At 40.7% G+C, this 26,607-nt stretch overlaps 3 protein-coding genes and 1 long non-coding RNA gene across 4 annotated transcripts; 3 read left to right on the forward strand and 1 right to left on the reverse strand.

Annotated features, from left to right (window-relative positions):
• Positions 1–452: 452 nt before the first annotated feature.
• LOC106721367 (dehydrogenase) lies at positions 453–4,171 on the forward strand. The gene is made up of 5 exons (XM_014516288.2): positions 453–618; positions 2,102–2,203; positions 2,286–2,419; positions 2,494–3,988; positions 4,146–4,171. The coding sequence occupies exons 2-5, from the start codon at positions 2,110–2,112 to the stop codon at positions 4,169–4,171; spliced, it is 1,749 nt and encodes a 582-aa protein (XP_014371774.2). The 5' UTR covers positions 453–618; positions 2,102–2,109.
• A 3,894-nt stretch (positions 4,172–8,065) lies between these two features.
• On the reverse strand, positions 8,066–10,035 carry LOC106721366 (4-pyridoxate dehydrogenase). Its single transcript, XM_014516287.2, has 3 exons — positions 10,029–10,035; positions 9,813–9,946; positions 8,066–9,694 (listed from the first exon to the last, which is right to left on the reverse strand). The coding sequence occupies exons 1-3, from the start codon at positions 10,033–10,035 to the stop codon at positions 8,162–8,164; spliced, it is 1,674 nt and encodes a 557-aa protein (XP_014371773.2). The 3' UTR covers positions 8,066–8,161.
• A 4,341-nt stretch (positions 10,036–14,376) lies between these two features.
• LOC106721403 (glucose dehydrogenase [FAD, quinone]) lies at positions 14,377–16,978 on the forward strand. The gene is made up of 3 exons (XM_014516329.2): positions 14,377–14,505; positions 14,722–14,855; positions 14,982–16,978. Exons 1-3 carry the CDS (start codon positions 14,382–14,384, stop codon positions 16,722–16,724), a joined length of 2,001 nt encoding a protein of 666 aa, XP_014371815.2. The 5' UTR covers positions 14,377–14,381; the 3' UTR covers positions 16,725–16,978.
• A 4,357-nt stretch (positions 16,979–21,335) lies between these two features.
• Positions 21,336–25,784, forward strand: LOC123721300. Its single transcript, XR_006756200.1, has 3 exons — positions 21,336–21,413; positions 22,482–22,485; positions 25,775–25,784. It is a non-coding gene; the product is annotated as an uncharacterized LOC123721300 (long non-coding RNA).
• The last annotated feature ends 823 nt before the right edge of the window (positions 25,785–26,607 follow it).

Below are 26,607 nucleotides of genomic sequence, written 5' to 3' on the forward strand. Positions count from 1 at the left end.
GATTTTTTTTAATTTCGATGCATATATCGTATGTAAACATGAAATAAAAAATTCTAAGTTGATAATGTAAAATTCGAATGTAAATAAATGAGGTGGCTTGGTTATTTTTTGTTATTCCAACAGCCGGTCACTGGACTGGATCATGGCACGTGTTATCTACAAGATACCTAGCCATTAAAGTTTTATTGTTTAATCCTTGACTACAACAAGTTAGTTGTGTTTAATTGCGTGTGTATTTATGTATTGTCCGTGTCAGTCTTTTTGGCGGCTCTAGGTCAGCTGTTCGCCGCGCTACACTTATAACTGAGTTCTGCGAGGCGAATCGTGCCATGTTCAGAGCCGTCAAGATGTTTGATTTTCTTATTACAAAAATGAAAAAAAAAAAAAGATCTTGCTCGCGATTAAAAGTGAAGCGAGCAGCGACCGGCAAATATTTGTGGTGTTACGTTTATGCTTGAGACGAGTGCTATGCACTTGTTATAACAAAGGTTGCGTTGCAGTCGCTAGCCCGCGCCGCGCCGCTCCGCGCCAATCGCCGTCACACTCTCTCACAACTTATCAACTTATAGATATAATTGGTCGATTGAAGTTTTAGTGAGGACATCGACTACACTAAAGGTATTTATTATTTAAAACACAATTTAATTAAGTAACATACAAACGAAGCGCTTTTAATATTATAATTTATCATTGAGTTAGGTGAGTAGAGGTTAATCTTTTAATAAACATTGCTAATTTCATTATTAAGAAAAAAAATCAATTAGAAACATCTCAATAAATAACTGTTAGCCTGTATAAAAAAAATCAAAATCATTTTACCGCATTAACGATTTTAAAACCCAATATAGTTATTATCAGGAAATCTGGCGGTATTCCACTATAAAAGCTACAGATGTTTTAACGTTTCGTAACCACTGGGAAGCTGAACCATCCTTCGTAACCAAACTGGCGTCCAACAGGTACTGTCAACCACACTGTTTCTTCTGCTTATAAAAGACATACTGCAAATAAGCAACATTCATTGTTATGCAGACGGCAGACGATAGCTGTACACAGCCCGCGTTGGTGTTTCTCGAGTGCCAATGAGAACTAGATAAAGTTGTGTCTCTCCATTGGATATAGCTTTGGATTGGAGTCGACCTGGTCTTGCAAAGGGACGTCAGTTCCCTCTGCATTTTTTATCGTATATACCAAGGGAAGAGTTTCGAAAAACTGCTTGGAAAGATTCCTACCGCGGAGTTCCGTCATCGGAAGACACGACAGACCGCCAAGTATCGCGTTTCTTGAGGAATTTCCTGCCATGTACAACCGCGTTGTGGAACGGTTTGTCTTCGGCGATAATTTCAAGCCAGTTCAACTTAGGCTCCTTCAAAAAGCGAACGTATCTCTATATAAAAAGCCGGTAACGCATCTGCAGTTCCTCTGGATGTCCATGGACGTCAATGTCCACAGTGTTCCCGTCGCTAGTTTGCCTCTTCTATTATAAAAAAAGACGACGACGCGGAAAAAATAACCGATACTCCGCTGCTTTTTAATGTGTCTGTACGAAAAAAGATCGTTCAGTGGTATACGACTAATTACTTTATACTTATATGCCGTCGTTTGCACAAATCACTACTAATTGGTTATTTTGTTAGAACGGCCTAGTTTATTTTGTTGTAAGGAACAAGGTAATTTTTCTGTAAGTGGAACACCGCGAAAGACCTTGACTGTACATTTGTAATTAATATATGAATATGGATTAGGCGTGAGGTGTCTTGATGTTTTAACATAAATAATGTTTTTTTTTAAAGAAGTTCAAATTAAATTTTATTGCTTACGAGTTTAGTTTAGTAGATGCTGAATGATAGTGAAATAACGCTGGCAAAGATGCTAACGTTATTTTAATATGGCTGAACAATGGTTAGGATGCGAAATTCTGTATGTGGATTTGAACTCACCCTGTCATCGCCCTCACCCTCGCCCTTTGGATGACCTCACACTTTCCTACGATGGTTAAAGTAATTTTGACTCATTATTATTATTTAGTAACGAGGTTTGTCATATTAAGTATTTGAGTCATTTATAATTTGTAAGTGATTTATATTAAGTTTGCTAATAGTGAGGGCGATGACCCCGCTGCGGCTGCTACACGTGGTGCACGTGCTGACCGTAGCCCGGCTCGTCCGCCCTGAGCACTACGGACGCAGTACACATGTCAATGGTAACTAAGTAGAAAAATTCTATGTGCGATTCAAAGACGTACGTATTCGGCTTTAGAATAATTTACATTTAAAATTAACCAGACGCAGAATGTTTTGACTTCGTCGTAGTCGGCGGCGGTACCGCCGGTTGCGTGCTGGCCAACAGGCTCACTGAAGACGAACAAACCACCGTGCTGCTCGTCGAAGCCGGGGGGGACCCGCCGTATGAGTCGATGGTCAGTAGGCGGTAATACTCTGCATGATGTGAAGTACGAAGTCTTACTTGTACTTACGTTTACGTTTTTTGTAGTTTCCAGGCTTGTTTCCAGCCATGGCCGGCAGTCGGGTCGATAAAAACTATACGTCAGAAAACGACGGTAGGACGCAGCAATGCCACAGGAACCGCGTCGCCAACCTGACGAGCGGGCATATGTTGGGCGGCAGCAGCGGCCTCAACTACATGCTGTATGTGCGCGGCGGGCCGTCAGACTACGCGCACTGGGCGGCCGCCGCGGCCGACCCCACCTGGGCCTGGCCGGATGTGCTCCCATACTTCATCAAAAGTGAAAGACTCGAGGACCCTGGCTTGCTAAATTCCCCTTACAAAATATATCACGGGACCAACGGGTACATGGGCGTCGCGCGTGAACATCGAAGTGAAATAAATAAGTTTTCGGAGGCCGTTCGTGAGATGGGGCATGAAGTTTTATTAGATGTGAACGGATATCGCCATTTAGGATTCACCAATCCATTGTTTAACATCGCCGGCGGCGTGCGGCAAAGTGCGGCGTATTCGTTCTTAGCTCCTATCGTTCATCGCAAAAATCTGTATATTCTCAAGAATACCTTAGTTACTGAAGTTATATTCGATGAGAATAATAATGCCGAGGGAGTAAAAGTTAAGACTCAAAATGGAACGATTTTATCGTTAGTAGCGAGAAAGGAAGTTGTTTTGTCAGCGGGCGCTTTCAAAAGTCCACAGTTGCTAATGCTGGCGGGGATCGGGCCCAGGGATCATCTGGAGGACCTCGGAATCCCGGTTAGAAGTAATTTACCGGTTGGGTTAAACTACCAGGACCACGTGGCGGTTTTTATGTCGATCAAAATGGAAGAATCGAATGCGCCCTCCGCGCCGCCCAACAAACATTTATTTCCGCTACCCACGTTCGTCGGCTACGTGGCTCTCGACAAACGCCAGGAGCACCCCGACTACCAGGTGGTCAACTTTGTCGTGCCTCACGATTCCGAATTTCCATTTAACTTGTGTGCGTTCGGTTACTGGTTCGAATTCGACATTTGCCACAATCTTCGTAACGGCGGCAAAGGAAAGACTACACTATTCTCGACGCTCAACATACTGCACCCGAGGTCGCGGGGCAGAGTGACGCTGCGCAGCAGGGATCCCGAAGACCCCCCTGTCATCCACACGGGAATGTTTTCGGACGAGCGCGACTTAGACGATCTTGCCAGGTATTTGGAAGATCATGCCCGCATCGTGAATACGACGTACTTCAAGAGCGTCGGTGCCGAGATAGTAGACTTGAAGTTGGCGATGTGCCGCGGGCTGCGGGCGGGGAGCGGACAGTACTGGCGGTGCTACGCGCGCTGCATGATGAACACGATGTACCACTACGCGGGTACGTGCGCTCTGGGCGGCGTCCTGGACTCGCGGCTGCGCGTGCGCGGCGTGCGGCGGCTGCGCGTGGTCGACGCTAGCGTCATGCCCACGCTGCCCGGAGGCAACACGCACGCCCCCGTCCTCATGATAGCTGAAAAAGCCGCTGATTTTATAAAAGAAGAACATCGTTTATTTTACAATAAATAAAAAAAATAATTATATAATCCTTATAAAACTATTAAATATATTATTTAAGTGTAACATGTTGATGAGCAGCAGCAATGTATATAACTGTGTACATAACAGGGTCAAGGCATATTGTCCAAATTATTTATTCATGCTAGCAAAAAGCGGTGCTTTAGGAGATTAATGATAATTTTTTAACAGATGACGTAAGGAATATATTAAATTCAAGTAAAATAAAAGGTTATATTTTTTTTTTACTACAAAACAATATTTTTACGACAGACAACTAATTTAGAAATAAATTGAAATTACTTTGCTACAGCTGTAATCTTGAAGAGTATTAGTTTCTTATTAGCTCAGTTGTTACATATCTATTGGAGAGGAACGGCGGCGCTCGACTCGTGAAGTTTTTTCTTTTTAGCTGTCAATTAACTTTGATCCAAAACATAAGTAGAATTTGTATCCATGATCCATGATAATTAATTCGTGCTTGTCATTTATTTAAGAGAGTTTTATAACATTTTGGTAATTCATAACATACTCTTATGCAAATCTTCGAGCCAGGCAAGAACAAAAAAAATAATTGAAAAAAAATATGGAGTTGTTTACCGGCTGCACAGTGGCACAGCTAGGGGCGCTGTAAAAATTTACTTCGCAGCTCCCTTTGGCCCCAGAACTTCACATGCAGCGCAGTTCCGATCGGCGCCTGCCGTCGGCTGCGAGCCAGGTGGTCAGGGGTTTGCGAGCCAACTTTTTTATAGGTGGAAAAAGACGAAACGGCCGCCTGAATACGCCAAACTAGCGAAATGACCGCTGCTCATAGACACCCGCATTTTCAGTGTTGCCTACCTTGAATCGGCAGATGAAGGGACGCACACATACAGGATATCACCCCTTCCTATGCGTCCCCTCCTCCACTCCTGATCCTCTCCACCCATCTTATACCATCCTTGGATGGGAAATGGATGGGAATGGGAAGAGGACTAGAATTTGGCCTCCGGCACACAGACTCATCACACGAAACGCGGAATTGTTTCAACTGGTCTCGGTAATTATTCTAAACTAATTAGAATTCATATAGCTACTATCTAGGTGATATTTAACATTTAATTTTTATTTAAGTAATTTATATGTAAATTGATGAAACGAAAACCAATAATACTCCTTATCTAAAATGACACTAAGAGTAGCGCACCTGTTCGCCCTCGATCAGTGCGTTTGAATGCGCTGCAATCTTGTTGTGAGCATATTGCACCACTCAACCTGCTTCTATTCCAAAGCGACGCTTCCCAATGATAATATTGCGCTGCACACCTGTCCCTAGTCACATTTTTGTCTTCAAGTTTGTGCCTTGTATCTGGTTTTTCTTTCTTTTAAATATTTCATTCACATTACTTCCTAAGCAACTGGCAACTGAAGCCGTAGTAATATGCACTATAAGTATTTTCTCCCTCGCTCTCTTTTAGTGAAGTTGATGGAAGAATACATTTATTCCTCCGTGAACTTCACAGTTATGAAATGACCGCAGGTCGCAATATAATCCGTGACATCGAGTGCATCATGACCTCAATCTGGGTACACAATTCGTGTAATTTACCTCTAAATTGTTGATGCCGAAACCCCGTTTTTGCCCCCGGTGTAGCTGTCCCGCTGTCCCAGGGTATTAATAACTTTAAAACAAAGCAGAAAAGAAAAGTTTTGGCAAATATTTTCGATACGTAAATACTACAGCTGCTATCGGTATTTGCAGCTCGTCTGATCACTTTCAGTTCTGTTCCGCTCTTCAGAAACACAATTCAAAACTCGAGTAATCATAATGCTTCAAAACGTCCTAAGAAAATGTGTTCACTCACTAAATTATTTGTTGCAGCATCTCCAAAATTATTTATTGTAAATTCAATATGGACGTACCAATACAAAGTATTTGAAACTCTAAATTCGCAGATGTCTCGCGTTTGTAATATCTGAGAAGCCACAATTTGTGTGGGATTTCAATTAAGTCGTGACTGAGATAGGTACAACTGAATATATGAATAAATAAATATAATATAGTATTAGAAAAGGAAATTGGCTTTCACAAACGTATTCAAGTATTTTGCTCGTTGTATCGGTTTACATAAATTTCAAAGTATTTGAATATTACCAACCAAATAATATTAACCGAACGAAATATCTCCACAACGTTTATTCATTGTTTAAATTCAGGTTTTTAAAGTGTAAAGGTTATATACTTCAAGCCTTGTCTGAGTTAATTCTTTTCACACATTTCCTGTTCGCTAGAAAGAATAAAAAGCTAAAGCAAATATCAATGTTTTCAAATTTAAAAAATTTTATAATCGGGAAAATATATCTATATACCTATATATAAAAGAAAGTCGTGTTAGTTACACTATTTATAACTCAAGAACGGCTGAATCGATTTGACTGAAAATTGGTGGGCTTGAGGTAGCTTAGAACCAGGAAACGGACATAGGATAATTTTTACCCCGTTTTCTATTTTTTTTTTATTCCGCGCGGACGGAGTCGCGGGTAAAAGCTAGTATTTTTATAGTTTAAACGCGTACTACATACTTCATAACGTGCGTACTTGAACATGAACATAACAAAGACGCATTTTCTGGAAGTTTCTGTTTACGTAAATCTTGATCTTATCAAGTTATTTTAATGATTCACTGAACCTTCAATCACTTGAATAAAACATGTGCAGTCTGTTAATTAAATAATTAACTTATTTACGATTTATATACTCACTTGGTTCATAATGTTAATTAATTTGAATATATCGTCCGTACAAGTAACACAACTAAACAATGTTCCAAGATTTTTCCTTTATAACTTAATATAAATAAATTTCATTTAATTCTGCAACAATAAATAAAAACCTGACGCCAAGTTTCTCAGTTGCAAAGAAACTATATTTCAGATACAAAATGAAATATGTTCTAAGACACGCTGCGGCGGATTACTTATAGCTCTATATTTTTTTTAATAAAACCTTTTTTGTGATATAAATCAATCTTCAACTTTTAATTGCGTTCCTATAATAATCGATAAAAATACGATAATTATTTATTAACCTTACGTTTCGGTTTTATGTAATCTCTTCGTTATTTCTCACAATGTGAGAAGTAGATCATCTGTCGTGTGTTTGTTGTGTGTCGTGTTGTGACACACGCGAGCTATGCATTAGCAATCAATTCGCAAACAATTATCCTGCATTTTAGGAAATCCAGGGCGAGCACGGTCCGCACATAAATCACTGTCAAACAAAGTTTAAACTTTAATTTGATATTAGGCGTGTTGTGCCCGGGGCGGGGGAAGCTCCGCCGCTCATCCTAATCAATTAAAATCCTTCGGCGATTGTCACACAGCTTCATATCAACTGTATTGAATTAATCGAACCGTGAAACACCTTCATTATTTATTCGTTACTTGTTAGTATCAGTAATGAATAATGATGTATTTCATTTATTTATTATCCTAGTTTAGTTATGTTTGTTGTCCTGACTTGAACTTGTATTGCGTTAAAACCCCGAAAAATTTAATGAGTTAAGACACTTGTTGCGGACCTTTTTGCTATTTTGATAGCTTATGTAGTTTTCTATTATTGACAATCACATAAATATTTTTCTTGACGTTGGCTGTCGATTACCCTTTTTCTTTCTATTTCTTAATTATTTGTTATTTATTTAAATATAGTCATTTGCAGAGTACCTAATTGGTTTGTTCATTTCATTTTGTTCACTTCAACACTTATTGATGATTATACAATTTTTAATTTTCGCTCCGCATTTATTTTATATTATTTAAGTATTCTAACTAACTCCCAAGTAGGGTTGGTGACAGGCAGGCGGCCGGCCGTAAAATTAAACCAAAACTTTTAACTTGTGCGCCGACCCCACGTGAGTGGAAACAGGCCAGAGACATGATTTTAACTACCTTTTAAATTAAATATGTATTTCTAAATGAATACAAAATAACCAAACTTGGTACAGTCAGAACCCATACAACATTTAAATTCTATAAATTAATATGACAATATAACAACTTTTAACGTTTGCATTAATGTTGGGCTATTTAGTTTTAAATAATATTAAATAGAGATTATGTACAAAAAGCATGTTACCAGAATATAACATTTAGTAGCTCCGGAGCCCAAACCATAAGAACAACCCTACACATTAATAAAGGGATGGCTGGGCCTAAAGTTGAGAGAAAGATCTCTCTTGATCAAATCGGCGGCTTTCTCGGCGAGCATTACGACGGCGGCTAGTACGTTGCCGCCCACGAGGCCAGGCAGCGCGCTAGCGTCCACCACGCGCAGCCGCCGCACACCGCGCACTCGCAGCCGCGTGTCCGTCACCAGACCCATGGCGCACGTGCCCGTGTAGTCGTGCAGCGGTGCTGCCAGACAGGCCACGTAGCAGCGCCAGAACTCACGGCTCCAGAGCTTGTACCCCATGCAGCGGTTGCCGCTCAAGTCCACCAGTTGAGCGCGAATGTCTCGGAAGTACGTCGTGTTCATTACAGAAGTGAAATCTTTGACGTAGCTTATCAGATCCTCTATATCACTCTCGTCGGAGAATAGCCCGCTGTAGATGAGCGGCGGATCGCGCGGGGATGTGCTGCGCAGCATCACGCGCCCGCGCGATTTCGGATGGAGAAGACTGATCAAACTTAAAATCGTCTTCCTGCCTTTCACTCCGGCTTTAAGAATTTGGCAGATGTCACTTTTGAACCCGAAGTTTAGGGAGCAGAATTTCTGCGGCATCGGGGAGTCGCTTGGCACGGCGAAGTTGATACTCTGGTAGTCGGGGTGCAGCTGCGCGCGGTTCAGCGCCACATACCCGGTGAAAGTGGGCAATGGGAAGTTGTGGGGGTCGGAGTGCGGGGTGGCTGTCGCTGACCGCTCGCCCCGGATCGACACCAACACGAACGGATGGTCCTGCAGGTTGTAGCCGACGGGCAGGTCACTGCGCACGTTGATGTTCAGTAGGCGCAGGTGCTCTTCGGGGCCTATGCCCGACAGCATGAGAAGCTGCGGCGTGTTGAAGGCGCCGGCGGCGACGATTACTTCCCTGCTCGCCTTCAGCACGTAGGTCTCGTTGTGTTCCGTCAGGGCCTCGACTCCGATGGCGTGGTTGTTGTTGTCGAAAATGATCTTGGTGGCCATCGTGTTTTTCATGACATGCAGGTTGGTTCTGTTCCGAATGGGCGTGAGGTAGGAAAAGGCGGTGGTCTGGCGCGCGCCGCCGGCAATTGTGTACATTTGTGGCGTGTAGCCCATGCTCTCGTTGCCGTTCACGTCGAACGTCTCCAGCTTACCGTTTTCCCTGAACGAATCCAAATATTTCCGTAGTTCGCTGCTAGTTTCCCTCGTCACGCCTAAGTAACCGTTGATGCCGTGGCTGTCTCTGTAAGGCGAATTGTATATAATCGGATCCTCGAGCCTCTCGCTCTTCAGAAAGTAGGGCATGGTGTTGTCCCAGTTCCATGCAGAGTCATTGACAACCGTAGCCCACATGTCGTAGTCGAGCGGGCTGCCGCGGCCGTAGAGCATGTAGTTGATGCTGCTGCTGCCACCAAGCACTTTGCCGCTGGGGTGGTGCAGCACGCGGCCCTTGTGACACTGCGAGTACTGCGTCGTCTCCGACGTGTAGTTCCAGTCGAGGCGGGAGCGCGCCGTAAGGTGCACCAAGCCAGCGAGCTGTAGTGAAACGTTATTGAACATTACAATAATATTCCTTGATCAAAATAAACGTAAAATAAGTCTACGTCTTTGAGTGGGAAAGAGCTGGGTGTAGGGTTGCATTACTGACACTAACCAGCACTTCAAGCGAGGGGTCGTCACCCGCCTCCAGTAGCAGCACGTTGAGAGTGCGGTCCTCGCTGAGACGGTTGGCAAGCACGCTGCCCGCCGTGCCGCCCCCCACTATCACGTAGTCGTACGTACTGTAATCTACAACAAACGCACAACTATAATATTTAATTCTATATTAGCGCTAGCGGAAGCACAATTAGTTGTCTTGTTTTCGTTGCACTCACCATAGACGACGGCTTGCTGCGGGAACAAGTAGGAGAAGAGCTTGAGGGACGCCAGCAGTTGTAGTGCTATTTGTATGCGCCGGATGGTGGGCACCGTCGGCGCGTCCATTGTTTGTTTGGTCTGTGGTAACATGTTGCATGATGAAGAAAATACATCAGATATTTTCAAACTTATTGCATTGCGTAAAAATAACTACAACAAAATACCTTATAGAGTAGTAAAATATGTGCTTAGCTAGTAAAAAAGGTAAGAAAAAAACAGTTAGGTCCGCCTCTCATACCAATGACAAGTTCACAATTACTGGGTCTGGTACTGGTAGATGTGGTCCGGCGGAGGAAGCTGAAACCAGACTGAAGGGCTGATTGAAACACTTCCTAGTTCACACAATGATGACACTGCAGCCACTGCTCATCGAAATAAAACAACCAGACAGAGTTTGAAAAATATTTACATAAAAAGTTTGCTTACAATTGAATCATTGTAACAGCAATGACTTGTTTGTTGTATGACGTCATAATGTGTGATGGAGGCGCTCAGTGTATACTTTCCCTCCTCACATTACGTCAATTTGATGTTGATTTGTTTAGTTGACTATCATAACAAGGCTAACAAATTGTCATAGATCAGTACAATGATTTAAATATATAATTTATAATACGCCGCTAACTGCTGTGACATATTATTAATTTCCATTTCTACACTACTATTTTCTAATGACACTCGAGAGACGAGAGATTTCATTTATTGTAACTGTGCTCTGTGAATTCATGCTTCCAGCTTGATGAAGACAGACCACAGGATAGGATATAAATAGCAGCATAAGCTTAGTTTTATGGTTGTGAAAGCAGGTATATTTAGATCTGCACAGATGCTTTAAAAAATAAGGTAACGAGTCCTCATATTTCCTGCTTGTGTTCGCCACAAAATACACACTTTAGATACAGAAGTGGTTATTTATTTCATCACTGACTTAGGAAGCAACACTCCCGCATTATAAAAATTATACATTTATTAAGCACGTAATCTGTAATTTCCCGACGCTACCGGCTTTGAGTTCGACCAGTTGTGCGGCAAACAAATGTCGTAAACGTGATAATGCCTCGTAAAACAGGCACTCTTTTGTTATAAAATTTACATGAACAAGGAAAAAACATTGGAAAGATAAATGAAAGCGTAATTATTCGACCCTTAACTTCCATATCTTAATTAGCTCTTTACGACAGCCGCCGCAGCCCGCGCCCCATCTCGCGTCCGACAATGCGCCACACAATAATAATATTATGAATCCTCGTTACGAAGCAAACCCAACGACCAAATAATGGAACTTGAAAAATTATTTTATGTTAATTACATAGCTAATGTCTGTTTTTAATCACGAGTTAACTCTGAATGGCTTCATCTGACGCATTTGGTCGCAATGACTTCATTTAATTTAATGATCTGTACTGTCATCAAAGTAAAGATATGTTTTAACTTAAACTGGATCTTTAACAATAAAAATTTAGATTTTTTAAAAATAAATTAGGACAACTAAAATAGATCGGTAAACGTCCAAATTTAATGTACAGGATTTCGAAATTATTTTGCAAAAAGCTAAAGCAAAAATGTACGTGAAGCTTATATTACAAAGATCGTAATGTCGTCGGCTGAATATTGAGCCTCAAGGAAAGAGAAACTTGGATCAAAATGTTGTTATCCCGTCGAAAGTTTGTGGGCAGAGCGCGGCCGCGATTATATCGGAATTAAAGTTTAATCGAACGCCCGCCGGCCGCCTGACGTTGATGTATCGCTTTACGTGAGGTGACAAGGAACTTTTACACAAGTTAGTTTTTAACAAAAGACTTAGTTCAAGTCTTTAAGAAAAATGTGCTTACAAAGGTAATAGAATTATAAGTATTTTCCTCAACATCTACTAGTCGTAAGTCAAGTTCAAGTTATCTTCTTGATTGCACAGAAGGTAAGCGTTGTTGGGCATCATGTGGGGTAAATAGACTCAGAAGTTAGGTTAAATTTGGAAGAGACAAGGTAGTGTACAACTGGTGCAAGAAGTTTTCATTTAGAATAAGGTATAGAGGAATTAGTCTAGGACGTCTTAAGCAGTGCCGCTGAGTGTACGCGGTTGCCAAATAGCAGAGGCGTCGAGTGTTGGGGCCGGGCGGTGGCGAACCGCCAAGCCGCGCGCCACCACTTGTGTCGTGGTGCGGGTAAGTTGTCTTTCAGTAAAACACCTTATTTAATTTACACATTTAAATGTTAGATATGATAAAAGGAATGTGCTTCTTAGATTAGAATGATTTGTACTTTTATCACGCACAACGTAGTATATGCCGGCTGTGTGATGGGGCCTACAAGAATTGCTAAGTCGTTTTTATATCCTTTTTCTTTCTATGGACTCCTCAAAACAACCTAATATAAAATTACTCGAAACGTTATCCCTATTCCTGTGAGCGCGAAGACTTAGAGCTTCCTTTTATCTTTTAGTTTTTAAAATACACGTGTGAATCTCTTAAAGTAATAAGTTCTACTTAATAATAAGGTAGATGGCGCACCTGCAGCAGCAAACGGCTAGAGAAAATGAGAGAATAGGGCGAGACTACATTTGAATGAAATGTGCTATTTTCTCGAACAAATTCAACCGCACAGGTGTTGTGGGGACGTCGCATTAGGCTTGGCGCGCCGCCAACTCTGCTATGAAAATTTTATATAAGTTTGTGGGTCTCCTGCAGCTTCGCGCGGCCTAAGAACGCACTGCTGCTGCACATCAGCTTGTTAAATGCCGTGTCTGTGGGGTCATCTCAGCAAACTGGACTTACTTTTTCTCGACGTTACTATCGCAATCATAGTTACTAATATGTTTGTTTTAAGAACAAAAATTTAATATGTACTCATAGGTCAACATTCTGTAATACTTCGTAACGCTTCGCCACTCAATCATAACGTAAGATTGGATTACGTTGCGCTCGCGTTAAAAGCTTTTTCTAGTTTTTCGGTTTTTCACATAACAGTGCGCGCCTCGCCTCTTCGTCGTAGTCGGACCGGGCTTTTCTTGTATTTACGTAAACAGAGAATAATATAAAATATATAGGTTACATACTAATGTTTATTTATACTACGTTATCGGTCTGTATTTCGTTTACTAAATGTAGTTGATCCATTTGTGCATACTCGTACATGGTTGACTAGAACAATGTACTATCTGCTGTGTTAAAAACTCTCATCAGCGTCGATATAATAGTCTTAGTTTTGACTCGGAAATTAACACAAAATATTTACCTACTATAGTTACCTACAAAATATAAACTCCGGTCTCTCATATTGATGACATTTTACCAGAAAATTGGCTTTAAGATATTAAATAATCTTCTAACTTTGAACATAGCAGACACCTGACATTTGTATCACATAGTAAATGTTTTTTTCTCATAAAGTTTTATCAAATGCTTGTGCAATATCGGAACTGCATGAGGTCGGGTGCGTTGGCAACGACTAATGAAATTGTTGCCTTTGACCGGCGTCCGGCCACCGGCGGTATGTCGTCAAATACTCGTAGCGTAATATAACGAGTGCAAGCACGTTCACTAGCTATTGATGAAAGTTTCATTACATGAACGTAATAAAAATAATTGAAAATTAAAAATATCACATATAATTAAGATCAATATTTCCTAAACAACATCAGTTTCAATTTAAATAACCTTGAAAATAAACCAGGTTCCGAAAAACCATTAGATGATCGGATCTAAAAGACGCTAACACGACAGATACGGCAGGAGGAATGCCGAGACATAGAGGCCCGACTGCAGGTACTGATTCAAATCGAGGGATAGCTCGGTCATCTCGGCATTAAGTTACTTGACAGCTGAAGTTTTAGACTATAGACAAAGAGAGTCAGTAGTGAGGTGCGGTTAAGATCTTAAACTGAGACCATGTCGATGAACGTTGATTCTTGTAATATCATTGATTACAAAATACTGGGTAATCATAACTGAGAGGGACTGTGCGTACATAGGCGGCGGCGCGGCCAGCAACGCACTGACGCTCGCCGCACAGTTGTGCGTTCGAGCCCAAACTCCACGCCGTATTCGGAAACCGGTCCAGTTACCTGCCTTACAATAGATCAATAAATAATGTAATTAAAATTTTATCGATACCTTATAACTAGCAATTTATAGTTATCTATATGTTTGTGTAGGTATTGGGGACAAATTTTACAGGAATTCTGTTTCTTAAATAATTATCATTTTAACGTAGAAGAAACTAAAATTAACCTAGTTACAGGATAATGGTATAATATTGAATATAAATAGATGTTTAAACGTTCGGTTTTAATACATACACTTGTCACCGGATGATGAGCACGATGGACGTGGAGGCGTCGCTGGCGTCCACAGTGAAGGTGCAGGAGGCGTTCCGAACGCTCGCGCTGCTGCAGCTTACTTACACATTGTTTCCTAAAAGCGCCGAGGTATCAGGTGAGATTGGTACGGCCTGCTGTAGGAAAACACAGTCGACCTGGCGATTCCCAGTCAATGTAAAGTTTAGTAAAATAATTGTACAACTTGTAGGACTCACGGCTCAACTACAAAACTAATCTCTGGCCGTGTACATTTTATTTACATCACCCTGACATTTACATTGGATTGCAAATTTTTAAAAGTTACCGTATCTATGGGCCGTTAATGTAACAGACGGCGACTGCTTCGACTACGTGATAGTGGGGGGCGGCGGCGCAGGCTGCGTGCTGGCCAACCGGCTGTCTGAGCAACCAGGCGTCTCCGTGTTGCTCATCGAAGCGGGTGGTGACCCGCCTATTGAGTCGCAGGTACCTACTTACATACAGATACACATACAAAATCTTTTTTTCCTGTAAGCTGCTAAAAATCAAAAAAATCTACAATTAATACACCATGATTAAATATTATTTAGTAACTATATGACAATTTTTCAGTGGCCTGCTTTGCAAACTTATACACTACGGAGTTATCTGGACTGGAACTACACGACGACGCCAGACCCGGTATCACAGCGCTGCCACAAGCAGCACTCGGGGAACTTGGTGGCGGGCCGTGTGCTGGGCGGCAGCACGGCACTCAGCTCGTTGTATTACGTGCGCGGCAACCCCCGAGACTACGACACCTGGGCCGACCTGCTCGATGACCGCAATTGGAGCTGGGACGCCGTCTATCCTTACTTTAAAAAAGGTGAAGACTTAAAAGACTGCGAAGTCCTGAGCTCCTCGTGCGCGAAATATTACGGTACCAGCGGATACCTGGGACTAACTAGGGACCCCAATCCCAAATCGAGGAGATATTTGAACGCTTTTAAGGAATTAAATTATTCGACCCCTCTAGATATTAATGGATGCTCTTTTTCGGGATATGTTCAGCAAATGTTTATGATCGCCGACGGCGTGCAACAAAACACCGCTTACGCTTACCTCAGCCCCGTCAAAGACCGAGCGAATCTTCACGTCCTTAAGCACGCGACGGTCTACGAAATTTTATTCGACAGTTCTGATAGGGCCATCGGAGTAAAACTGACAAAGGACAATAAAAACATATCTGTGCGAGCTAGAAAAGAAGTGATCCTGTCTGCGGGCACCTTCAACAGCCCCCAGCTTCTTATGCTGTCGGGAATTGGGCCCAAGGAGCACCTACAGGAGCTGGGCATCCGCGTCCGCAGCGATTTACCCGTCGGCTTTAACTATCAAAATCATGTATCCGTTTTTGTTCCTTTCAAAATGGATTACTCTCGAGCTCCGCTGGTGCCGACCGATCCTCGTCGAAGTTCTCTGTTCACATCGTTCATCGGTAGCGTCCCGGCGAATGGTTCTGCGGATCGCATAGAGTATGAAAATGTCAATTACATAGTGCAGCACGACTCGCAGGATCTATTACAGTTTTGTGCATTTTATCACGGTTACGAAAATAGACTTTGTCAAACTTTATTCGATGAGAGCCGAGGCAGAGACGTGCTGCTTTCGTGCGCGGTTATGCTGTACCCCGAGTCCCGCGGCCGCGTGATGCTGCGCAGCGCGGACATCGCCGATCCGCCTCTTATCGACGCGGGCATCCTGCGCGACGAACGAGACTTGGAGCGATACGTGGGTTACATTGAAAATACTCTCAGGCTACTAAACACCACGTTATTAAGAAGCGTCAAAGCGGAGGTCGTAGACTTAAAATTGCAAATGTGCGAGGGGCTCGAGCTGTGGAGCAAACCGTATATTCGTTGCTACGTACGCTGTATGGTGGCCACGCTGCACCACTACCTGGGCACGTGCGCCATGGGTTCGGTGGTAGACAGTGAGCTGCGCGTGCACGGCGTGCGCGGTCTGCGCGTGGTAGACGCGAGCGTGATGCCAAGCAACGTCGGCGGACCCACCACTGCAGCCGTCGTCATGCTCGCTGAGAAAGCTGCCGACATCATAAAATATGGTCATCACAAAAACATAAATAATAATCAGTGTGAGCCCGAACAATATACCCACCATGAAAAAGACATCGAACATAAAAACTTACAATTCCAAGAAACACAAAAAGAACATGAAAATTCTCAATATCAAGAAATACAAAAAGAGGTGACACATGCCTCCTCCTCCTCTCAAAATCCCCTTGAGAAAACAAAAAAGGGTTCGAACATGCAAATTCTCAAAATCCCAATGAAAAATACAAAAAAAGGACGGACATAAAAATTTTCAAATCTTCATCAATTGTGGATGATGTTTTTATTTTGTACTGCGTTATCATGAATTTCTTCAGTTAATGAAAACCACGCCTACTTAAATCATCATCATCTCACATATGTAAGGTCGCCGCATCAGGTTTTCGTTTTCCAAATCGACCTATTTTCTCTCATCACTACCTTCTTAATCATGACATCTTGCATGTAATCAATCCAATCTTCTAACTATCAAATCTTTCTAGGTTAAGGTTAAGGTCTAATAAATGCTACATATTCTTTTACATTAAATAAATATTATATTAATTGTGATGCTTTTCTTATCAACACTAATTTGATGAACATCAAGAAAACACTATTTATTAAGAATACTGTTTAAATAAACATCTGGCCCAGATACAGTTGACAGAGTTTGTATCATAAGGCTTTGTAAAGGTAATTAGACAACTTAGCATTTCGTATAACAAAACAAATTATAGTTCCGGCCAAGTTCCACGGAGTTGTGAATTATTTCTTAAGCAAACAGGAGGAATTCGAGAACTAGTGTGCGAGCGGCGAGTCTCTCGTCGATGCTGTGATGCCGGAACTCGGATACGCGGAACCCTGAGACGCCGCCGTGAGACAACAGCTCTTGTAGAGTTTTCCCTAAAATATTGGTTCCAAAATTAAAAAAGTAGCGGATCAAAACTTCTCGCAATTCAAACACAAAAACATAGTTTGTGCTTTTATTTTATTTTAAACTTGTACTTGCTTATTCTACAGTTCTTTTTCTGTGCTACAAAGCTGCAATTTGCAACAGCGTGTCTAAGAGCTTCACAAAGGAGACATACATAATTACAACACCAATAAGTATGTAAGTATAGTTAGGAAACACTACAGGTTCCGGACGAGATAAATAGCTAAAGTAATTAACGAGAGCGCCAGCCCACCGGCGTCGGTGCAGCGTAGGCGAAGTGAAACAATCATTTGTAGGAAGGCGACCACTTAATTACACAACTTAATTACCGGCGCTCGTGTTTGTATTACTTACCAACTTTTAATATTTCAATAAATAACGTTCCAAAGATTTTTCCCTTAAAAGAGCTTTAACAACGTATGAAGAAGTAAGTATACATCAGACATATCATACTTATATTATAAATGCGAATGTTTACGTGGATGGATGGATGGATGGATCGATGGATGTTTGTTTGAAGGTATCTAGAAAATGGATTTCAGTGAAATTTGGCATAAATGTAGAACATAGTCTGGAAGAACACATAGGCTACTTATTAAGTATTTTTTTAATTCCACGCGGACGGAGTCGCGGGCGACAGCTAGTCAAAAATAAATGTACACAGTGTATGCAACAAGTGAGTCCGAACGCAGTGTTACACGGGCTTAATCCAAATTACTGTCGTCACGAATCGCAACAAGACCGGGTTCCGGCTGTAGTTCAGGGGTTAATTATATTTATTTCCGTGTAGCTGGACACTGCAGGCAGAGTGCGGGCAGAGTTCAGGCTGCAGGCTGCAGGTGTATAAGAGAGGCAAAAATTCACTCTAGTCTTTGTTTACATTTAAGTAATATCACCCAAAATGTTTATTGTATGTGACAAAAGAATATATTGTAACTTATGTTAACTAAGGGACGAGACGGAAAGAGGTTTCATTCGATTTTTTACAAAACAGTTCTTTTGGCCTATTATATTCAAAAGAATTTTTAAAAGCAGTTTCGATTTTTGTTTGTGCTGAGGTATTTACATGTTCAGATCTCCATACGACGGGCTGCAGCATCTCCTTCATAAGTGGAAAACATCGGTCTGCTTTGTTTTTATTGTTCGCCAAGAATCAATATGAATTATTTTTGGTCAATCGATGGCTCCTACGAATAAGGGCCAATGTGCAAATTGACAACTTTACAGGTGAGGCTCTCAAAGTTTCAACCATGTAGGAAAAGATGCCGCATAGGCCCTTTTACTTTAGCAAAAAATGACATTTACACCTGTAAATGTGTATTTGTGTTTATTGCACGTTAACTAAACTAAGAGGTAGCTTTTAACATAAAAAAGTAAAATTCATCAATTTGTTACTTTGGCCCTTGAATGAAGGACCCATCGCAATGTTGGCGTTGGCTTTGTTAGCAATTCAGCGCCTGCAGTACTAGTATAGCAGAATACAAATGTAATTTTTTAGCCGACTTCAAAAAGAAGGAGGTTATCAATTCGACTGTATTTTTACGTATATTTTTATAGTCAGTAACTCAAAATAAAATAGATGCGTACTTAACTTTGAAAATTACATAATATTGTTATTTGACATTTTTATATTGTTATATACTTACTGAAAATGTAATCCTCAATAACAAATGTAGGCGCAATCCAATTTCTGTTTGAATTAAAAAAGTTTTCTCGTAGATTCCAAAACAGTGATTCGATAACAAAAACGACAATAATTCACATCGGAATTGGCGTTTGGAACATGAATAATGTAATAAACAAAAACGTTATGATGCTTTCTACCTTCTACAACCAGCTAAGTCATAACATTACTTTTGTTATAGTTTCTTAGGTTATTTTTTGAATTTAGGATAATTTAGGCTTAGGAAATCCCGAGTATTTGTCGACTTGGGTTTTATGCTCTGATCACGATAAAAAGTTTTCTATCTGTGCTTACCTCAAAGTGGAAACTGTGTATCATACTATATTGTATCAATTTTATATCAGCTTACATAAAACATTCGAACTTTCGATTCACCCATCTAAATCAGATGAATTCTTTATATATTTTTTTGTATGGTAGCAAACGAGCAAGCAAAAGCGAAGTGACCGCTGCCCTTAGGCATCTGAATTTGAAGATGCGTTGCCTACCTTTAATTGACACGGGATAGAAAGATGATATCTCCCCTTCCAAAGCGTCTCTTCCGCGGCAATATCCACTTCCCCATTCTATCCCTTCCTTACAAGAAAAGGACGGAAAGGGACTATAATTAGACTCATCAGACTGTACGCGGAATTACATCCGCTTCACGCCCCTCTTTTGTGTGCTCGTGGTATTGCACAGGTCGAGCCGTCCTGTTCGTGCAACAGATGATGTTGTTCTTGTTGTTGGCTCTAGCACTGATAAAATATAAATTTTAACTATATATACACACCGGCACAATTAGCGGAACAGAAAAAAAAGTGAGACTATGAGATAATAACGCATATATTTGACGAAAATGTAATTAGATACAAAATAACAAATTGATTAACATCTTTTAACAACGACTTTGGAAAGTCTTCGTCATTTTTTTATTGAAAAATAAAGAAATTTGAAATAAGTGAATTTTTTAGATGATTATGAACCATTACAAAAAAATAAAAAAGTAAGCATTAAATGATTTAACAATAAAATTAAAGCAAAATTAATAACGAGTGTTTCCCCCTCTTGCTCTGATTACGGTTTCCATTCGTCTGGGCATGCTACAGATTATGTTATCGATGATTTCTTAAGGCAACCGCTCCCACTCCTCAAGTAATGCGTTTCCAAGTTCATTCAGATTGTTGGGGGGTGGCATTCTGGATTTAACCCTTCTTTTTAGCAAGTCCCAGACATGCTCTATCGGATTCATATCGGGGAAATTTGCTGGCCACTGCATCACCGGTATACCTACGTGGCTTAGATATGCCTGTACCGATTGTGCGCTATGAGCACGAGCATTATCTTGCATTAGAATAAAGTCGTCACCAATAAATGGGGCAAATGGTACAATATGTTTTTCTAAAATGTCTCTGATGTATCGATCTGCTGTCATGGTCCCTCCTGTGACTATCACTAACTCCGTGCGAGCTCCCAAACATATCCCTCCCCAAACCATAATCGAGCCGCCAGCATAAGCCACTGTGTGTTCAAAATTAGACTGTATGTGGCGTTCTCCTTTGCGTCTCCATATTCGCTGTCTCCCATCGATCTGTTTTAAAAGAACTCTGCACTCATCAGTAAAGAGAACCTGCTGCCATTCGTTCAAATCCAATGACGATGTTCTCGCGCATAGCTTAATCGGTTTACGCGGTGACGTCTCTCAAGTTTTGGGCCTTTGGCAGGTATATACGACCCTAAACCAACTTCTTCAAAACTCCTGCGTACTGTACGCTCACTTACTCGTACTCCTCGAACGTCTTCCAGTTCATTTCGAGCTTGTACAGCCGTTAATCGCGTATTCCTACGAACTCCAAGTTGTAAAAAACTGTCATCTCGTCTCGATGTACATCTTTTTCTACCTTGACCCCTCCTCCTCACAAGAGAATTAGACGATCTGCATCGCTGGATGCTGCGATGAATCGTTGATACTGGTCGACGAAGCTTTGGGGCAATCGATCTGTAGGTATGGCCATTTCTTCTCATTTCATCAGCCCTCATGATTTCCAGTGATGTTAAGTCAGGCATAATAAAGAGCTTTTAATAAACAAAATTGCCTATAGAATAACAAATTTATAAAAAACCATTAAGTGCAATTTTTCAAAAAAATTACAATTACGTAGTTATTACTCGAACAAGTTGACAAAACGTATTGTTCGGGAAAATAAAAAAATTAATGAAAAACGTGTATGTCATCTAATTTTCTATTATCAAATTTGACAATAAATTAAAAAAAATCATAACTGGCCAGTTCCTCAAGTAAAAGATTTTAAAATCCTGCTTTTTTATGTGTTCCGCTAATTGTGCCGGTGTGTATATAAGTGAACACTACACAACGCTAGCAGTGACGTCGCTTAGTAATATCTAGTTATATAGAACTACATATGTAGGCGTGTCTGTGGTGAGTGGTGACCGTATCTTACTTATATTTATTTGATGTGGAATAAAAATTGTCGGCTTTTAAATGTTAGTAATAGTTGGTAATAATTGGTTATAATAGATGGATCGACTTGTGAGAAGCGACACCTGTCGGCCTTCACTACACTTGAGTATTGAAAAACCCCTAGTAACCTAAATATAAAACAACCCAAAATATTGAACAAAGATAATATTTCACATCGCATTAAATCCAATGAATTGAATATTGCAGAGATAAGCAAAGTAAATAAACAGCGCGGCTTTATCCGGGGGCTTTGGCATGCTTAGGAGCGTGAGGAGTCAAATCCAGAGCTTTTGGAGGCGATACGAAATGCGCCGTCTGGCGCAACGCCAACGCCCCGCCGACGACCCTCCGACGCCCCACTAACGCCCCGCTAACGCCCCGTCACCAGCGCCGCGGCAATCGATGTACGGTAAAACATCCCCGGCTACGTGATTAAAGATTATCAATATAATCTTACAAAATAAGTCTTGTTACATACGTACAATCAACATTTATAATCTAGACTCTTTTATGATAACTTAAAAAAATAAAACCACAAATTACTAGGTGACTGTTGCGCGGCGGCTGAGGCTGAATGCCCGCTTCATGCGTGCCACGTGTCCGCCTCGTGCTCTCCTTGTGCCCGTGTCTTTGCTTTGACGAAGGAAAGCGCATATCACAAGCAAACGTTATAAAGTGAGTTTAATAGTTTAATCAAAGCAGCCAGTGACATCAATACGGATCGTATGTCAAAAACCGTTAGTTCTGGATGAAGCACTTTACTTAAGAAATTTATTTCGTTAAATGTTATTACAAATGTAAATTAAAGGCTGTGGTTTTTAGCTCTTTGGTTTTATAGTTATGTGTTTGTGCTCACCTCCTGCCACATTTGATAGCTTAGGTTCACATGTACGGAGGAAGCGACAGCCGCCTTTCTACCTCTGAAATAGTATATTTATTGATTCAGTATAGTATTTCAAAATCAAACACTATTTCAAAATATATGTCACGCACAAATAATAACATATAATATAATGAGAATGAGAATAAAGCACTTATGTACTCGTATTATATACCGATCATTGTTTCTTTAAAAATATTACATTAAACACCTAAAATCAATGGCAAATGTTAACAACATACAGTTTCAAAGTGTTGAAAGAAAAACATTAATCTTATCAGTTTTATTGGACCTGTCTGAAGTTAAATTAATTTATTTAACATTTCGATCAATCTAAGACGTCAACAACTTAACTTTTATCAAAGTTAATTAACTTAAGTGGTAAATTAAGTTTTTTATTTAAAAAGAAGATAGAATTTCAAATTCATTGTATAAAATAAGCAGAGTTCATACGGCGACTCGGCACGGGGGCCACGACGCCCGAGGGGCACGGCGCCCGAGGCAAGTCACTCGCCACGTATTTGTTTCATCTACTCCATGTGAACACGTGAGATGGTGAATTGAGGGAGCTCCATTAGCATATCTTGCTCTGTTACTAACTAACGTCTTTATCCAGTGAATTAGCTCTGTATACAGACGAAGAAGTGTTTCAGTTTCAACTAAATTAATATATATATATATAGTTAAAATTTGGACAAACAACAATAAGATTTTGTTAATTAGACGTTGATGTTCGGCACAAAATACGTTTTATAGGTTTTTAAATTTACGGTTCTTTATAGTCAAAGAAAATGTATCATTATTGAGCAGCAACTGTACTCGTATGGTACGAGTAACTAGTCAGTTATTATGCCCAAAGAATTTTATTATAGACACTAAGACTGGAAGCACAATTCTTTGAAGCAGCTGAAAAGTAGTTTTCAAGTTTTACGGTCTTTATATCACCTTGCGGCACACATCGACACCGACACCGACACCGACACCGATACCGACTTCGACCCCGACAGCGACAGCGCAGCGTAAAGTTTTACGAGCTCCTAAGAGCTGCCGCCGACAGGGGTATTACCCGCGCTCCCCGTGCCCCTCGCGCCCGCCGCTCCCGCCGCGCCGGTGCAACTTTAATTTGCCTTAATTAATGTCGACCCAAACTTTGCTCGGGGACACGCTCCTTCCTAAAACGCGCCCTCTTGCGACTTTTCCAAAAGTCATAATCAATTTCATTTCGAATAAGCTGCCTCGCTGTGCACCTTTACACTCTGAAGTACGTTGTTAGTTCCCTTTAAGAACGTAATCTTAATGTATAATTAGGTAGGTATATTAAAACGCATTATGTTGTGTTTGACATAGAAGTTATATACTGTAATCCACACATTCAACATGTTTTCGTTATCACAGCTTTGCTTTGTGAAATATGACAGAATTTAATGTAACCAGAAGATGGCAGATGGCAGCAGTCAGCTGATGAAAGCCTCTAGCCTTGAAGTGAAGAGGTATGAGCATTAAATAAAGATGGCAGCAGCTCTAAACTGGAATAGCAACCGTTGTGTCGGTTGCTGAATATTGATGTGGCCAGTGATCTAGTGAGTGAGTACGGCGCGCGGTGCGACTGCGACACGACTGCGAGCGCGCGCTACGATCTCTACATTTAGTCCGCGTAATGGATTAGACTTTATATTTTAATCCGGGGTCTCCATTTCACTGATTGCGCTACATTTTCGGCAAGCGTGCTCTGATTACGGATGGTTTTAATTATTTTCTGTTTACATGATGTTTTCCTACTTTTGTTGTTGCTGTAGGTGCGGATACATAAAAGTTTTATGTTCACCATTACGTACACATTGCTACGTACAATATACGTACGTCTGTATATTTTTATAACATAAGAAATCACTCTTTGGCTCTGCTATTGACGGCTTGTGGTGTTTAAAAAGCATACGACAAACCGCCAAAAATAGCAAATAGATATAATATGTTGGGAGGTTCGATGTTTGCGTAAGGTGTGACAGGACGGTGTGTCAGCACTCAGCAGGAAACTATTACAATTACATAGGACAAGACTCACTTAAAAAATAAAACAAAACCACACCTTTATTTACTTATCTTTGTAACCTTGTTGTGAGAGTTCTGTTCTGAGTTTGCTGTTCTATGTTTCTATTGCGAATTGAACAGTTGATGACAGTTTTTCTTTATTTCCATAAAGGTGAGATATATATCGCCTCCATATGAATACTTGATTGTATTCTGTGTGTTGTGTGACAAACATTCTTGAATGTTCAATCGTAATTTTTGAAGACGTCGTGAACATAAACATAGAATGTTGTGTATGTTGGCCATTACAGATATGTGAAGGGCTGTGCAAGTGGCGGCAGGAGGCAGCAGGCAGGAGGCACATTGCGAGTATCGCTCCCCGAGGGCGAGTAAAGGAGCTTCCCTTGCAAAGAATGAGCCGACTCTTTGCGGTCGGACTCCTTGCGGACTCGTTTCAAATTTGGCGTTGCTCGAAATGGAAATTTCGCGCCTCGGATGCCCTGTATCTGCATGTCGTAGACATTTCGTATTTATTAACCTCACGAGGATTTTTGTTGTTTCTACTTTTGATTTATACATCCAGGTTACTTTCTTGAAAGATTTTTTTAAAGAGTAGAATAAGCGAATATTGATTTCCGTTAGGAAAACGATTTGTTAGCTTTTTGTCCTTTTCAACATCTACATTGAGACAGGACATAAATATAAACTAATAAAAAGAATAATAAACTAATAAAATCATTTTGATGTTTTATCATGAACATGTTTATAAAAATGTATGTAAACCAGTATGTTAGTAGTGAAGTAGCGCGGGCGGCAAGCGGGCGGTGAGCGGGCGGCGGGCACCACGACATTGTCACTTCGCTGCAGCGTCACGCAAATAAATTGATTTATCTCAATATATGATCCCTGTCGCCACGGGACTGTTGGCTGACAGGGTAATTCATTTTATAATTAAATTCCGGATAATATGTTATAGGTATACAATATACGTACATATTGTGTGATCAATCATGTAAAATTAAATCGATTATGTTAAACATTTTGGCCACGTGTTGTGATATTTTTTCATTAAAATGTTCTGACGAGGTAAAATTACAAGAGAACGTGACACAGTGGTGAAGCATCTGCAGCTCGCACAGCAACAGCTTGCGTAACTCGGAGCGATCAGCACTATTTAGTTCCAGAATAAATTACAGTATTTGCTTACTGAATTTAGTTAAGACATCCGAGATAGAGATCGTAAATATCGATCGGATTACTGATCTTAAAATTATTACACCAAGAGTAAGATGAGGCATAATTAAAGACATTTAACATATATACAACAACAGTATGTATATTACAACAATATTAACTACATATGTATATGTATGCCTGAGGTTAAAATTAATCTTGAGCTAATTAACTTAGTTTCAGAGACAAATGGCGCGGTGACCTTTGGATTACGTCTTTATTGATCACCACAATCAATCAATGAACGTCCAAAATCGGATCCGATGCAAGCTGTCAGCCATCACTGCAGCAAGAGCGCCGCTCTATGTGCTGTTAAATTATTCACAAAGATTGAAACATCAAACTGCATCTTGCACGAGACCCGGAACATATATAACGTTACTACATATGCTGTAATATATTAATGTATAGCTAGTTGTGTGAGACGTGCCCTCCACTGTGCGAACGTTGTGAAGACGGCAGGAATCAGTACATCACTGTTCGTCATACATCTAACATATAAACTAAACAAAATGGTGAAAGATAACCTCGCACACTTCGTTCACTTACTAAATTCTCTAAATCTACATATTTTGTCATATTTCCAGGAGTATCATTGCCCTTATGTACAAATATGCATTTTAAGGCTGTAAAGTAGCTACGAGCCGATAAAGTCGCATTTCTTAGTCAGCATTCTTTACAAAACACGCGGCAGATACCCACTTCCTTCCCCCCTTCCCCCGTCGCATTCCACAACGCATGCAGCGCCGCGACGCTACACCGTGATCTATACGAAGCTTATTTGAATACCGTCTGTCTAAAGTTAAACATGTATTTATATACTCGACCTACATTTATAACATTACGAGTTATGTCTAAGACAGTGCTCAGAAGACATATATGTACATACACTTAGATGTAATTATTGCTTGGTTAAATAGCTGAATATTAA

This window comes from Papilio machaon, chromosome 10, assembly GCF_912999745.1.
Source record: "Papilio machaon chromosome 10, ilPapMach1.1, whole genome shotgun sequence".
Lineage (NCBI taxonomy): Eukaryota > Metazoa > Arthropoda > Insecta > Lepidoptera > Papilionidae > Papilio > Papilio machaon.

Coding starts and splice junctions, on each gene's coding strand:
- LOC106721367 (XM_014516288.2), top strand. CDS start 2,110: ATGACCCCGCTGCGGCTGCTACACGTGGTGCACGTGCTGACCGTAGCC. Junction 2,420..2,493: donor ACCCGCCGTATGAGTCGATG/GTCAGTAGGCGG, acceptor CGTTTTTTGTAG/TTTCCAGGCTTGTTTCCAGC. Junction 3,989..4,145: donor TTTTATAAAAGAAGAACATC/GTTTATTTTACA, acceptor TATTCATGCTAG/CAAAAAGCGGTGCTTTAGGA.
- LOC106721366 (XM_014516287.2), bottom strand. Junction 9,695..9,812: donor ACCCCTCGCTTGAAGTGCTG/GTTAGTGTCAGT, acceptor GTTTCACTACAG/CTCGCTGGCTTGGTGCACCT.
- LOC106721403 (XM_014516329.2), top strand. CDS start 14,382: ATGATGAGCACGATGGACGTGGAGGCGTCGCTGGCGTCCACAGTGAAG. Junction 14,506..14,721: donor TAAAAGCGCCGAGGTATCAG/GTGAGATTGGTA, acceptor TTAATGTAACAG/ACGGCGACTGCTTCGACTAC. Junction 14,856..14,981: donor ACCCGCCTATTGAGTCGCAG/GTACCTACTTAC, acceptor ACAATTTTTCAG/TGGCCTGCTTTGCAAACTTA.